Source organism: Euprymna scolopes, chromosome 1 (assembly GCF_053919585.1).
Source record: "Euprymna scolopes isolate OS-2025 chromosome 1, ASM5391958v1, whole genome shotgun sequence".
In the NCBI taxonomy this organism is placed as follows: Eukaryota; Metazoa; Mollusca; class Cephalopoda; order Sepiida; family Sepiolidae; genus Euprymna; species Euprymna scolopes.
The window spans coordinates 175,143,908-175,159,375 of NC_136482.1; the positions used below are offsets into that span (position 1 = coordinate 175,143,908).

At 32.5% G+C, this 15,468-nt stretch overlaps 1 protein-coding gene across 1 annotated transcript; it reads left to right on the forward strand.

Moving 5' to 3' along the window:
• The first annotated feature begins 8,240 nt into the window (after positions 1 to 8,240).
• Positions 8,241 to 11,114, forward strand: LOC145277635 (alpha-latrocrustotoxin-Lt1a-like). Its single transcript, XM_080129207.1, has one exon. The coding sequence runs from the start codon at positions 8,293 to 8,295 to the stop codon at positions 8,881 to 8,883; it is 591 nt and encodes a 196-aa protein (XP_079985333.1). The 5' UTR covers positions 8,241 to 8,292; the 3' UTR covers positions 8,884 to 11,114.
• Positions 11,115 to 15,468: the final 4,354 nt, after the last annotated feature.

Here is a 15,468-nt window from a genome sequence, read left to right on the forward strand (position 1 = left end):
CTCACACGGGGACTTTTGTCTGCTGCGTTTCCGCCCTGGACCGAGTCACCCCTCCTTAGTCAACCTGGTCTATTAGAGCTCCCTCTGATAAACCATATTGATGCCAGGCTTAGTGCGGACACCCGATCGCCATAACAGAACATACACCAGGGTTCCCGAACTCAAATCGTTCACACAAACAAGCCTCCAAGTAGCTAGATTACAGAAGTACGCCACAACTCCCAGCGATCAAACTCAACTTGATTTTACTATTTAAACAATTTCTTTTAAACTATTTCGCTTAATTTATATTTATTAGTAAGATCTTTTTGTTTTTTTACTTTTTTAAATCTTTACGACAATGAATTTGGAAAAAATGAGTCAAAATAACTACTTTAAATTTGTAAAAAAGAAATTTTAAGAAAAACAAATTTAAACGTGATGACGAACGAGCCTCGTTTTCATACAACTACTTCTAAGGGGAAATAACTCTGCAACCGAATGTTTTACATAATGACTTAAACATTCGATTGCTTTGTTTAGCAGACGTATACTACGGGTTCACTTCGGAAAACAATTATTGGATATTAATCTATTTTCTAATTTTTGAAGCTCCATTGGTTATAGTCAGCTACCATACTTCTTAATGTTCTGTAGCGCGCTACCGTAAACGATGTCAAAGCAAATCCGTCCCTTCGCTTTTATTATGCATTAGATACATTTTCTTTTTATGATGTTTGAGTCAAACATCATAACATTGTTTGACATAGGCACCTTCAAAATTCACCACAGAATTAACCCCCCCCCCCCGTCGTTAGCTTTATTATGAGTTAATATTATCAATATAACTTTTGGGTAAAGTTTCAGATTAGGTCCACCTCCACAATTTTCTTTTAAATGACGACTTAGATAGGTTTTTCGACCGTGCTGAATCCGAAAATCACATTGAAATTTTTCAGAAATAAGTAGTTATCGAGATATAAAAAGTTGTATTATGCATTGTATTCCTTTGCGGCCATCTTTTTTACGCGCGTGCGTGCGCATCATAAACAAACCGACTCATCTATGACTGACACTGCACACGCGTAAAAAAGATGGCCGCCAAAGAATACAATGCATAATACATCTTTTTATATCTCGACTAGCGGGGGGTACCCGGCGTTGCCCGGTTGTTTGGAGGTGTAAAAAAAACGTTGGCCAGGTGTTTGGAGGTGTAAAAGAAAAATAAAGTTTTAGTAGAAAGGTAGGCTTGAACCCCGAACCTTTGATGCGGAGATGGAAACGAAATCGAAAAAAAAAACCTGCGATCTAACCATCTTGACCACAGGAAAAGATGAATTGATAAGTGTGTTAAGTTGACGTTTATAAAGCGAAATTAACAGGTGCGAGAACGTTAAGCCGCGTGATGTTTGACCTAGTTTTGCGCTGAAAGCCAGTTTCTGTTTTCCCCACTACGTGGCAATCAAAAAATATCTCGAAAATAGCTTGTAAAAGTCGGGTAAATTAAAGATAGCTGCGACCAGAGTTTCTTAGTCGTAGATATTATTATTTAGATAGCATATAAAAAGTTTTAAGAAGGAGCAAGCCAACCAAGAATCACGGCCAAAAAAGCCTTTTGTAGACATACACAAAAAGCGAACACACATACATACATACATACATACACACATTTTCGCTTTTAACTTTTTAAGATAACTAATTATTTCTGCAAAATTTCAATGCGATTTTCGTATTCAGCATAGTCGAAAACGGTGTTATTTAAAAGAAAATTTTGGAGGTGGACCTAATCTAAAAAAATATCAACTTTTGTACTACTGACATGAAGAAGGGCAAAATAAACTAGTAATAATTTTTTTTTATTTTTCATTGTACGAAAATAATGAAAATGTGAGACGAAAATCGTGTTTACATAATTAGCGCTTTAAAATAACTAGGTACGGGCAAAATGAATGCTGATGCTCAAAATGTATAAACATTTTGACCCCTTTTTTGTTTTTGTTTGTTTGCTTGTTTGTTTGTTTTATAACATTTTATCTGTAAATAATGTAAATGACTGAAATGGGAAATGAAATAGGAAATTCTTTATTTTCTCCCGAGACATACAAACACAAATTCATTTTAAAAATTCATTAATTAATCAGTTTTAATTAAAGTTTTGATATGAACTAAAAATAAAGAGTACATTAAATTTTAGTTAACATATTTTCTTGTGTTTATCTTAAAAATAAATATTGTTTGGTATTTGTGCCATGTACTTACCGTGCTGAAATAACGTTATTTAGAAAGCCATTCTTAATGGAGGGGGGCTTTCTAACTATTCTGCCCTTTCACCTAACAATTCAATGAAAATAAAATACCATAAAATTTAACTTGAAAATCCTATCTAACATATAGCATGGTGCATACACTGCACAAGCACCATTATTATTATTATTATTATTATTATTATTATTATTATTATAATAATAATAATAATAATAATAACAACAACAACAACAACAACAACAACAACAGCAACAATAATAAATAAAAGGTACTTCACTGGGAACATGAACCCTGCATAAATGGGTTTTAATTTAATGGTTGCTCCCTAAAAAGCGCATAGGCAAAAGGCTGTCATTGTTTTTTTTAATCATGAAAACTTTTTTGAATGTACTATTTGAGACAAAAGAAAGGCCAAAAGCATTATTTGAATATGTATGAAAAAAATAAATGTAACAAAAAATAAAAATATTTAGTGTGGAAAATATAATAAAAATAAATTAAAATAAAATAAAAACAAGTATGGAATAAAACTATCGATCAAATTTAATTAAAGAAATAAAAAAATAAAATAGACGCTCGATTACAAAAAAAGTGTATGAGACATATGCGAAGAAAGTAAAAGAAAACCTCAGGGAGCAGCGATTAAATGAAACCCCGTTTATGCAGGGTCAATGTTCCCCGTGAAGTGCCAAAAAAAAGTGTAGATGACATCGACTGGCACCACACCAACTAGTTATGAAGGGTCAGGGAGGATGGAAAGTCCGAGGTGGGAGAGTACAAATCAGATCTCCACTGGAAGTGTGCAGTTCAAATCTGGTATTTTGGGGAGGCACTTTATCACCCAACCCCAGGAAACACCAATGGCCGATACCAACGAGAAATCAATGGTAAACGGCTGTTGTGATAATGTGCAGTCATCTGCATGAGTGGTCAAGAGGTGGACTAATGGACCAAATTCTCTTTCTAGATATACAATATCTAGACGAATGAAAGAAATGGGATTTTTTTCTAAAAGGTGTGCAAGCTTTACACAAAGTTTTTGTTTAGAAAATGCTTTGAGGTAACCAATGACACCAAACTGATCCTACATGATTTCTGGAAGAATCATTTTAATATCGTCCACAGCATAATTCTTGTTAATAAAGCATGCTCTGATGTTTCTTATAGGACCATGAATTCTGCATGGAGGAAATTGTGGCCCGATTGTGTTACAGAATGTGAATTTGAAGGGTTTGATGATAGTGCGGGTCTCTGTAAGGAGGCTGCTTCTGTAGAAGCTGAAGCAATTGTGGAGGATATTGTGTCTCTAGGTAAAAGCCTAGCCATGATGTTGAGGAACTACTGGAGGAGCATGCATCTCAGCTGACAACAGAGGAACTTCTTCAAAATGAACAAAATAAGTCTGTTGAGGAGGAGCATTCAGAGGAAGAGGAAAGGAAGAAGGATGCACCAACAACAGTATTGAAAGAAATATGCAACAATTTGAATGATATAAAAGCCTTTGTGGTTAAATATCATCCAGATATCGCTACAACCAGCAGAAATGTAGACATTTTTAATGAAAATTAATTATTTAAAAGTTTCATTGAATTAAGTTTGTTTATCCAAACGATAAATGAATAATATATATATATATATATATATATATATATATATATATATATATATATATATATATATATATATATATATATATATATATATATATATACTCATGAGCAAAAAACAATGGGCCAAGAGTAAAAGAAGGTAGAAATCCATTTTTCAATATTTTTCCATGAATTTTTGTTAATTTTAACTGAAAATTTCTATTTTGCAGATCATTATTATTATAGCATATAATCATAAGTGGAAAAATGAATCCTAAAAATTGTAAGACCGCATCTTGGTGAGGATATAAAAAACCGAATTGCAGGATTAAGGCAGTTCAAAATGACTTACAAGCAGATTTTGGATATTTTAAGAAAAGAAAATGTGAAAACATCTTTTTCTGCAGTGAAACGAATTGGTCAAAGGTTTGAAGTCGAACGCTTGGTAAAAGGGAAATCTGGATCTGGTCGCCCTAGAGCATTCACTTTGAAGGACGACCACAGGCTTAAATTAACTGTTTTGAAGGATCGAAAGAAAACTTATGTTGACCATAGCAAAGAATTCAAAACAGGGGCTGGAAATTCTCTTTCTAGATATATAATATCTAGACGAATGAAAGAAATGGGATTTTCTTCTAAAAGGTGTGCAAAGAAGCCATTTTTATCTAAGAAGAATATCAATGACAGAAAGAGATTTTTCTTGTATTATCGCAAGAATGATACAGACTGGTTCAGGAATGTTTTCTGGTTAGATGAATCAAGATTTTAACTTGTTAGTGATGCTCTTGTTGCTCCCGAATGGTGCAATCGAAGAACTGAAGAAAGATTTTCGCCAAGTTGCATAAAAACGACAGTTAAACACTGGAATGGAGGGATAATGGTATGGGCGACTTTTACTGCAGCAGGAGTTGGGGAACTTATTAGATGTGAAAAGTCAATCAATGCAAAGGAATTCGAATATTAGAAACAGAACTGTTATTAAGTATTCAAAAACTGGGAATATCCCAGAACATTATTTTTCAACATGATAATGCCCCTGCACACACTGCTAAAGTCACAGAAAAATGGTTTTCTGATAACTCAATTGATGTTATATTTTGGCCAGGTCAAAGCCCCAATTTAAGCCCAGTTGAGAATATTTGGTTCATAATATCTCGTGCATTGACCAGAACAACTGTTTCGAACAATGACAAACTGTGGGAAGCTGTGCAAAGCGAATGGAATAGCATCTCTTTTCCACAGTGTTCCACTTTGGTTGAGAGCATATCTAAAAGGATTGATCTCTTAAAGAAATCAAAAGGGAATGCGATTTCATCCTAAGCATTTATTAAAGTAAATGTCTTGTTCTGTGTTATTAGTCTCGTTTAAGTTTCTTTGTTCAATTGTTCTTTGTTCAATATAGCTTTTAGTACAATAAAATGTATAAAATTTGTTTGGACCATCTTTTTTTGCTCACGAGTGTATATATATATATATATATATATATATATATATATATATATATATATTTGGTTTCATATATTTAACATATGTAGCCCAGAAATTCTTATTTCATTACTCAAACTAAAAAAGGAGAAATTATTTTAAAATATTTATATATTATTAGGTTAGGATATAAATTTTCAGAGTTTCAAGTAATATTTTATTATTTATTAATTGAGAAAAAGGAAGAAAAGAGAAAAAACGCATGAACCCAAGATTTGCTTAAGATTCCAAGTAATCCTTTTAATTAAGAACTGTTTTCCTGCATTTGTCCTCAGTCGTGCAAGATTTCTGTAAAAAAAATACAATGAACAGTTTCATTGAATTTTTGTCTCGGTTGTGCAAGATTTCTGACAAAAAAGAATTCCTTTTAAAAAAAATACTTATCGACTGCCAATAAGAACTTTGAACGAATTTTAAAAAAAACACACACACACAGGACAATTTTCTCTTCAAAAAAATTATGTTATTGTAAAGTTTAAAATGAGTATTCTGTTACCTTTTTCACTTTTTTTTTTCAAATGGCATATGGAAGAGTATGCATTATCAATTCTTTTTCTTTTATATTCAATAAATTTCTAGTTCTTTGATGTGCAAGCTATTTTGTCATTCATTTTTATTTGAAAATTATTACAGAGAAAAGAGTGCACAGACGGACACGTTTTATTGTTGGAAAACAACAAATATATTTTTCTCGATATGAGAAGAAATATCTTTTTAGGTGTTCTACTCCCCCGCCCCTTACCATATTTCATTACGAAAACTAAATAAAATAAAATTTAGGTTAATAAAAATTGCAAAAGAAGAGTTTAAATAATTAAACACACACACACACACACACACACACACACACACACACACACACACACACACACACACACATATATATAGTAAAACCCTGGTATACGGTGACCCTAGGATGCTTTTTTTTTTAGTCGGGCCTACCTACATTCAAAAATGATTCATCCAAGGGCTACAAAAAGATGATGCCAGAGTCGTTTAGACTAAGGTTGCTCTGGTAGCGTGTTGTATCATATCAGTGGAGTTGTTTGGGATTATGTCAGGTCGTATCAGTAGAGTTGTTCAGGACCAGGTTGATAGAATCATTCAGGACCGCACCGAGTTGTATCGATGGAAGTTTTGGGGTCACATCAATGATATTTTTCGTGTTGGGTCGTGTAGACCAAAACATTTAGTTTACATTTGTTGTTTAGTTGCTTTGATGGTTGTCACAGTTGTACTGATGCATGTGATAATATTTGGACGGGGGATCACTCTTTCTTCCCTCATGAAGTTACAGCCGCTCTTGGCCTCGTCTTCACTTCCTCATAAAATTTGATTTTCTTAATTTAAAAATAAACTACTTGATCAATTTACATAATTTTTGGAATATGACATCCGTGTTTCGTGATCAGTACGTACATTATAAAGATTTTTCTTTATTTTTGTTTATTTTTATCTAAGTGCAATTCTAAATAAGCACCGAATATTTTTTATAAGTTTTCTTTCTAAAATGTTTCTTATTTCTTCTTATTTTTTAAATGAAATTTCCCATTGATTGAAGGTGCTAATAGTGCAATAGGGTCTGAAATTTGAGCCTCGTTTGATAACATTTTTTAATTGTATATTTGTTTTTTATCACTTTCGTTTTGGTGTCTATACTCATAAATGCCTAAAATAAATTTTGGAGGGTATTTATTACTATAGACAACAAAGTGAAAAAAAGAAAAAATGAATGGATCGCTTAGTATAATGGAGTTATCTCCCTCTGACCAATGACGAATTATCCAAGAGCCATTTCTTTATCTCAACTAAAGAATCCTCCTTGTTTTTACAAGGACTCTAAAAATATTAACAAACATTCTATGTTTTTCCTATTGATGTAAACTTCCATTTTAACAATACATGAAATGTCTCTTTTGTGAATTTACGCCTTTGAATTCATTTGCTTGTGATTATCGTATAACCTCACTCTATTACATTTAAGTATAAACCTTAAAACAGTTTTCATTAAATATGTTGATCTGAAACCGGCTCTCTCCAAAAATCTTCTGGGCAAATGTGTAGTTTAGCGGCGTAAATTATTTGGTAGACAAAAAATATAAGAACTATTTATTTTCATAAAAAAACACATTATTAGACCTGAAGGCTGAAATAAAACCAGATAAAAAAAATGTAATTTTTATGGTTCTTTTTTTTTTTATTATTTTTTATTAGACTAAATATGCACACGGTATTGCTTTCAAAATTTGACCTTTCTTTAGTTTGACAGATTGGCCTTTTTAAGGCCAATTTCATTGCAAAAAACAGATGGCGACCAAAAACATAGTTCATGAAAGAGCGTAAAAAAAGACCAAATTTGACCCTAAAAAGGCCGATCTATCAAACCTTAGAAAGGACAAATTTAAACAGCAATATGGCGGCCTCGCATGTTTTAATAAAAAAGTTTAATAAAATAAAGTTTAATAAAAATGTTAATAAAATAAAGTTTAATAAAAATGATGAAAAAATAATAAAGATGAATTTTTTTTCTGGTTTTATTTTAGCCTTTCGGTCTAATAATGTGTTTTATATAAAAATAAATAGTTTTTATAATTTTTTTGGCTGTCAAATAATTTACGCCGCTAAATTACACATTTACCATCTACTGCCCAAATTGGAACCCCTAAAAGAGTCCTTCTAAAAATCAATGTTTAGAAAATAAAAATTGTAAAATAAAAAAAGAAAAAAGTCGACAAAATTCGTTTGTTTGTTTGTTTGTTTGTTTTTTTAATAATTTTATTTATCTATTTATTTTTACAGTTGGATTAATGTGACCTGTCACCACTGCAAAAAGAAACAGATAACACTAGTTGATCAAGTATGAAAGCCTCTTTGGGAATTAACTGCTTCAAGATTGGTAACTAGGTAGTTCAAGAATAGTGAAATAATTGTTCGTGCAAGGGAGGTTACTCTTCACTTCGTTGTTATAGCAACAATGGTGGAAAGTCTTCTCAGCAAATTACGAAGTGGTGGAAAATCTTCAATCCAACAAGAACTAAAAGGCAAAGGATTTTATATATCACCTAAACTTCATGGTATTGAAGCTGAATCCCGTTTAATAGAAGCAGTGCAGAATAGTGATGTGTCCATAGTTCGTAAATATTTTCGTTTTGGCTTGAGTCCAAACCTCAGAGATGACTACAACCGGCCATTATTTTTCCTGTGTTGCCGTGTTGGAAATTTGAATGTCGTATCGGAATTTTTGAACCACGGTGTTAATATAAATGAAGCGACTTTTGACGGTCAGACGGCTTTACATGTTGCCGCGAATACGAAATCACTCGATGTGATCAAGGTGCTTTTACTGTCTGGGGCTTCTTTGACAGCGAAAACCCGGACAGGCTTGAAACCGATTGATGTTGCTGATTACAAGAGTGAAATTTGGAAAACACTCAAAAATGCAGAAGATGGGATCCTTCCGGAAGAGGTCAAATCCTACAAGATCCCAGAATTAGAGAAAGGACCAGTTGTCACGCCCGAGAAAAACCCGAAAAAAAGGACGAATAAAAAGAAGAAAGAAAAATAAAAAACGAAGAATGGAATTACAACTGTAAAGAAATAAATGTTTTTTTCTTTTTGATTAATTTAAATATGGGGGGGGGCGTACGTCGGAGGTTTTATGTATGTGTTTTGTTTTCGCGATTCATTTTCGGTTATAGTGATAGCCTTCAAATGTGTGAACTATGAAATTGTGGTTTACCATGGACAACAACCCGAAAACGTGTTTAAAAAATAAATATATAATAAATAAATAGGTACTTATGCATATATGTTACCGTGATGAAATAACGTTATTGTTTAGAAAGCTATCCTTAACATGGGCAGGGTGTTTTGTAATTATTCTGTACTTTCACTTAACAATTAAATAAAAAAAAGGGGTGCTTATGCACTTTTGTTACCGTGCTGAAATGTTATTTCGAAAGCCATTCTTAACATGAGGAGGCGAGGATGTTTTGTAACTATTCTGTTTTCACCTAACAATTTAATAATAAAAAAAGATATTCTGAAACTTGAATTTAACCTGAAAAACTATTTAAAAATAACGCGGTAACAAAAGTGCATAAGCACAAAAAAAAATTTAAAAAGATATCGTGAAGCTTGAATTTAACTTGAAAATACTATTATAAAAAACTAGTACGGTAACATAAGTGCATACGCAACAATAAATGTTATCAAAGGCAAGATAAGTTATTCTTCTATCTATTTGGGTAAGTTTTTTAAACTTATTTTAAAGTGTTTATTGGTTGTTCGGAATTTTCATTAATGGTTCTAAGTGAAGTAACTCTATTTAAGAGATTCGTTTTTTATTATAATTTTTCAGCAACTATCGTCGCAATTTCCTTCTGTTTTGTAATTCAATATTTATATTTTTTGTTATGAATATTATAAAAATGATGCAAGAAGGAAAATGCGACGATAATTGCAGAGTAAATGTAATAATTAAAAAAAAAAAAAAATCAACGAATCTCTTAGTAAAATAGTTACTTACCTTAGAACAATAAATGAAAATTCCGAATAATCGTAATACATATTGTTAATGGTCAGTTTCTCTCCACATATAACTACACTCCAATATGTAATCTGCCCATTGATGTTTATTGTAATTCTAACTTCCTAACCCTAATCTTTAAGTTAAGGTTAGTTAGTTCGGGTTAATACGGAGATTGGGGTACTTATGCATCTTTGGACCCAGATTTCCATGATGTTGGCTCGGGCTTGACTGGCAGCTGACGAGAACCACCGGAACAAGTCAAGAACTGATCAAATGCTAAAACGCTAGGGGGGAAAAAAAAGTAGTCGTTTTTTTTTGTTTTTTTACAAAAAAAAAAACGACTACGTTTATAAAAATAAAAAAAAGTATTTAAGTAATTTTTGGATGATGAAAGAGGGGGGAGAGGGGTATTTTTGTTTTTTATTTTTATAATCATTTGGCTAAGCGTTTGATTAGCCAATGAAAATTGGAATTTTTAAATAGAAGCAGACAACTTTTTGAATAAATTGGAAGAAATGATCAAGACGCCTGAACAAACGTTAATTTATTGCCAACAGAGGAATCTAATAGCCTCAGAATTGATGTGCAGGACATGTTTGCGGAAGTGTTCTATCAAGAAAAGGGAGTACATGAACGATGGTTTAACTTGGAGGAGAACTAATGCTCAATGCAGACAGTGGGTCTTCTTGCACATTGGAACATTTTTTTGCAGATCTAAAAATGGAAATGTCCAAGATTTTTAAATACATTTATTTGCGGGCACATTTCACAAAAAAATTCACATAAAAATTATTGCAACTTTTCTTGAAACAAGAATGAAAAATCAAAAATTACCAAAAACAGATCCAAACTTTTCTTTAAAAAATGTAATAAAAAAAACATAAACAGTATAAACTTTCACATGTGCATGCGAGTATTATGCTTTTTATAAACAGTTTACTTCTTGTAAGTAAAAAAAAAAATACTTGAGCTGAGATCGAAACCAAAACCTACAAATAGTGATTCAAGTACGATAACCATTGGACCAACTTGACTTTTAAAAAGTGTTTTCAAACCAATACATACTTAGCGTAAGGAAGCTGTCATATTTCATGACCGTGATGTGTAGTTGTGAAACAGTTGAAAACACAAAAAACTTTTCTTTAAAAAATGTAAAAAAGGCATAAACAGTATAAACTTTCACAAAAACATTCACATATTTTTGGTAACAATTCTTGAAAGTAAAAAAAAATAATAATAATTAATAAAAATATTTATTAAATTAAAGTTTTTTTTGTTTGTTTGTTTTTGTAATAAACCTTGTTAATTATGTTTCCTGGCATCTTTTATTTCGCTCGGCTTGTTCCAGCAGTTCTCGTCAGTTGCTGGTCGAGCTCAAGCCAACATCACAAAAGTCCAGGTCAAAAGATGCATGAGTACTGTAGATTGGGATGCAAACAGCTCGGCAGTTCACATATTGCAAGAATATCAGGCATTATAGTTTTACTAGCAGGCCGCCTGGTGTTGCCCGATCATAAAATATGCATAAATATTATATTTTAATTAATGCAGAATTCTTATTTATTATGAATAAATTTTTTTTTTTTTTTTTTTTTTTACATGGGCATTACCACTTATCAAGGTCCAGGGGCCACTCGAGGATAAGGGTTAAAGTGTGTACAGTAGTCAGTTGGACAATATAGTAATTGTCAGTAATGGAAATTCAGTAAATTTGTTAACTTAAAGGGAACGGCTTATCAAGAATTTGTTTACATTGGACTTGAAGACGGCCATATTGTAGTCAGCTGGAAAGCAGGAAAACAGAAGACAGTTCCACAGGCGTGTAGTTCTAAGAAAGGAGCTTTGTTCATGGAATCTACATTTAGGTTTAGGCACAGATAAAGAGTGGGAGGGGGGGTTATTGATAGTGTTTTCAGCTAGACGAGTGTTTCTTGTGAAAGTTTGGCGAGGGGGGGACCATAGATTGAAGCTCAGTCGGGCACTTGCCATGAAAATAATGATAAAGCAAAGACAAACTCGCTGTGAGAAAGAGGTTGCAGGGAAGGTATTAAATGTAGCGTTAAATTCTTTAAAAAAACATTAAGTAAAAAAGCATGGAAAAAAACAGAAACATGTGCATGCGAATATTATGTTTTTTCTAAACAGTTCACTTCTTGTAAGAAAAAAAAAAATACTCGAGCTGAGATCAAAACCAAAACCTAAAGACAGTGAATCAAGTACGACAACCATTAGGCCAGCTTGACACGATCTTTAAAAAGTATTTTCGAACCAACTCATACTTAACATGAGGAAGTTGTCATATTTCATGATCGTGCATGCACAGTCGTGAAACATATAAAAATCCAGCATACCAACTTTTCAATTTTGACCCCTTAGCCACCCTTTTTTCCAAATGAAAACGGATTAAAAAGTTGTCCACATGTCTGAACTCTTAATTTCAAGTCTGTAGACCAAAGATTTGTTGAGTATATAGGTTGAGAAGTGTCCTCACACATGCATGCACACATTCTCACTTTTATAGATATATAGATAAATTTACTTTATAGCTGACATAATTGAAATCCCCCATTTCTATTTAAAGTGAGAGGAAACCATATTTTACATGTCAAAGAAAAGCTTTCAGTTGCATTGACGATAAAGTCAGTGTCCATTTTAAGTGCTTGCATAAATTTCTGATCATTTAAACAAACGCATTTCATGTGAAAACATTATTACATGTCATGTAAAAATTAGTATAAATAAAAAAAATTATGAAAAATGATTCAGTAGAAGATATACTAGATTTATGTTTAACAAAAAAAAAAAATGATCCACTATTATGTTCTTTAAAAAGGGTGAACCCTTGATTTAAGTCAATATGTGTGAAGATTTATCTCCCTTACTTGTCATACCGAATGTCACACATTTTTTCCACATTAAAGCATGCGATAATTATTTTTCTACTCGATCACTTTCTGTAATTTTTGGAATTTATACTAATTTCGACATGACAGGTAAGAATGTAATAATGTTTTCACCTGAAATGCATTACTTTAAAAGATCTACAGAAGCACCCCTTTACAACAAAGACATTATAAGAAAGTATCCGCTCTCTTATGAAAATAAATGTTATTCGATAATTATACTCTGAATGAGCTAATAATTGATATATGTATATAAAAGATTATATTGAATCACAAGAAAAAAACAAAAAAACAATGCAGGCCTCTATTCCAAACCTGTGGTTGGTTTTGTCTAAAGAAAATTTGGCACAAGTGCACTGTAGCTAACCAGAAATTTTTTTCCCCTTTTCATTTTTGGAAGTGTTCTTGTAGGAAAATTTTATGATTTATTTTTCAAACCAAAATTTTATCATAATTCAAAACAAGTTTATCAAAAATGAAATTACACAACAAAAATCATTACTTATAAAAACATTTATCGAATTGAATTATTTTAAATTTTAATTTTCTATGACAATATTTTCAATCGTTATTTTTTAAATTCACTAATAAAATGTAACATTCTATATTTCGAAATCATTAATTTTAATACAAACTAGCAAGGAAACCTAATGTTGCCCGGGAGTGAATGATGATCAACGAATGTTTCACGCTCCCATATTTTTATTGTCATCAAAATCGGTGAAACCAACCATTTTTGCAATCAAATTGATTGATTGTCTGCTCTAGTTGAGGACCCATCGCAGTCCACTGAGAGGAAGCTTCACATGCCTCTCTGCAGTGACAGTCCACAATACATTGCAGTCTACATTGCATTGTAGAGAACCTACTGTTGACTTTATAATTTTTTTAATTAATTGAATTAAAATTTGAAATGCACAAGTTAAGTATCATGCTTCAATTGTGCTCTAAATAGAAGTATTCATTTCAAATGCGCTCCTGTTATATCAAAGAACTTACTATTTGTAGAGATTATGCTCCTTGAACTAACCGGAAGTAGGCAGGAGGTATCTCCCCTTAGTTATATAAAAATACGAGCACATGCACCGACTCTCTTCCAATACTAAACGCTCCTCCTAACAGTCCTGGATATGACCTAAAACTATATCCGATGGTGAGGCCCCAGCTTACGAGCCTTAGGGAGTGTGGAGCCACCCTTTAATTGCCATTGCTCCCAGGTCCACTCTGACCCGGAGTGGTAGTACCTGTTAGGGTCCCAACTATGGGTTAAATAGAGTCTGACTTTAAAAAAAAAACAAATATACTCCATTAAAAATCGTTCCTCAAAATAACTAGATTTGGCATTAAATAACCTGAAAAAGGTTGATATGCTGTAAAACAAAAACAACCAACTAAACGCTCCTCCAACTCTAAACTGTTGATTTTATATGCCTGGACTTACTGCTTATGTAGTAATAATTGCTTGAATTTAAGTTTAAAATGAAAGTCAAGCATCATGATGCAACTGTGCTTGAAACAGAAACATTCATTTCAAACTGTCAGCAAAGAACTACTGTTGATTTTGTATGACGGGCTTTTTGGCTTGTGTGGTATTAAAATTTCTTAAATGCACTTATGATGTAAGACTGTGTAAGATTTTAACTTTCATCAAAATCGCCTGTTCCTTCTTTCATCATATTTTTTCGATTATCGATACTTATCGAAGACATTCTGATACAAAACCTAATTACACTGGTAGGCACATAAAGTTCCTTCATGTGAAATTTCATATAAATCGACCTACTGTAATTACTGTGAAACAACAACTATAAAAAGATGAGGAAAATAGTCTGCAAATAAAAAAAATATATACAAATTACTCATCTCAAAAGAATTCCAATAATTAAATAATAAATACCATTTGGTACGAACCCGAAAATTGGAAGATCAGATAACAAACAAACTTGGATTTATAAGACCAAAAAATCCACCCTTGATCGCCCTTCGGGGCCTGTGGGGCAATGAATAGAGACGTTGAATCTTTACAGTTCCAGGTGAGCATTGTATGAAGATAGCAGTTGCAATCCTACCCAAAGCCGACCAGAGGATTAGTTGACCGAAACGGTGTGAGATGACAACAACTATGGAAGGCAGTAATTACTGAAGATACAGTTAAAGATTCAGCATTCCTATTCCATCGCGGTTTACCACCTGACGACGGCCAGAGGAATAGTTCGCCGAAACGTTGTGAAACAATGATTATAGTCCACGAATAGATAAATAAAATATACAATTTGGTCGTTTTCAAGTCCAACATAAACAAATTTTTGATGCGCCGTCGCCTTAAGTACTCTAATTTACCACATTTTCACTATTAACAATTACTACGATATTGTCCCATTGACTACTGTATACAAATTAACTCTTATACTCGAGTGACCTTTGGGCCTTGATAAGTGGTGACTCCTTTGTAAAAAAAAAAAAAAATTAGAAAAAAAAACTGGTTGTTGTCAGACGAGTTTTTTGTTGTGAATATTTGAGGAGGGGAGGGGAGCATAGATTGAAGCTCAGTGGAGAACCTGCGATGCAAATAACAATAGAGTTGAAATAGATTGGCAACGTTGCTTCTGTAATGAAAAGACTGTAAAAAGCGATAGATACTTTGGGAGGTTGTAGAATAGAAAAACAAAATCTCATTCTAACATTTCAAAAAAATTTATTGAATCGTCTTCGTTAA

What these genes read in the sequence shown, in the direction of transcription:
- LOC145277635 (XM_080129207.1), top strand. Translation starts at nt 8,293, where the DNA reads ATGGTGGAAAGTCTTCTCAGCAAATTACGAAGTGGTGGAAAATCTTCA.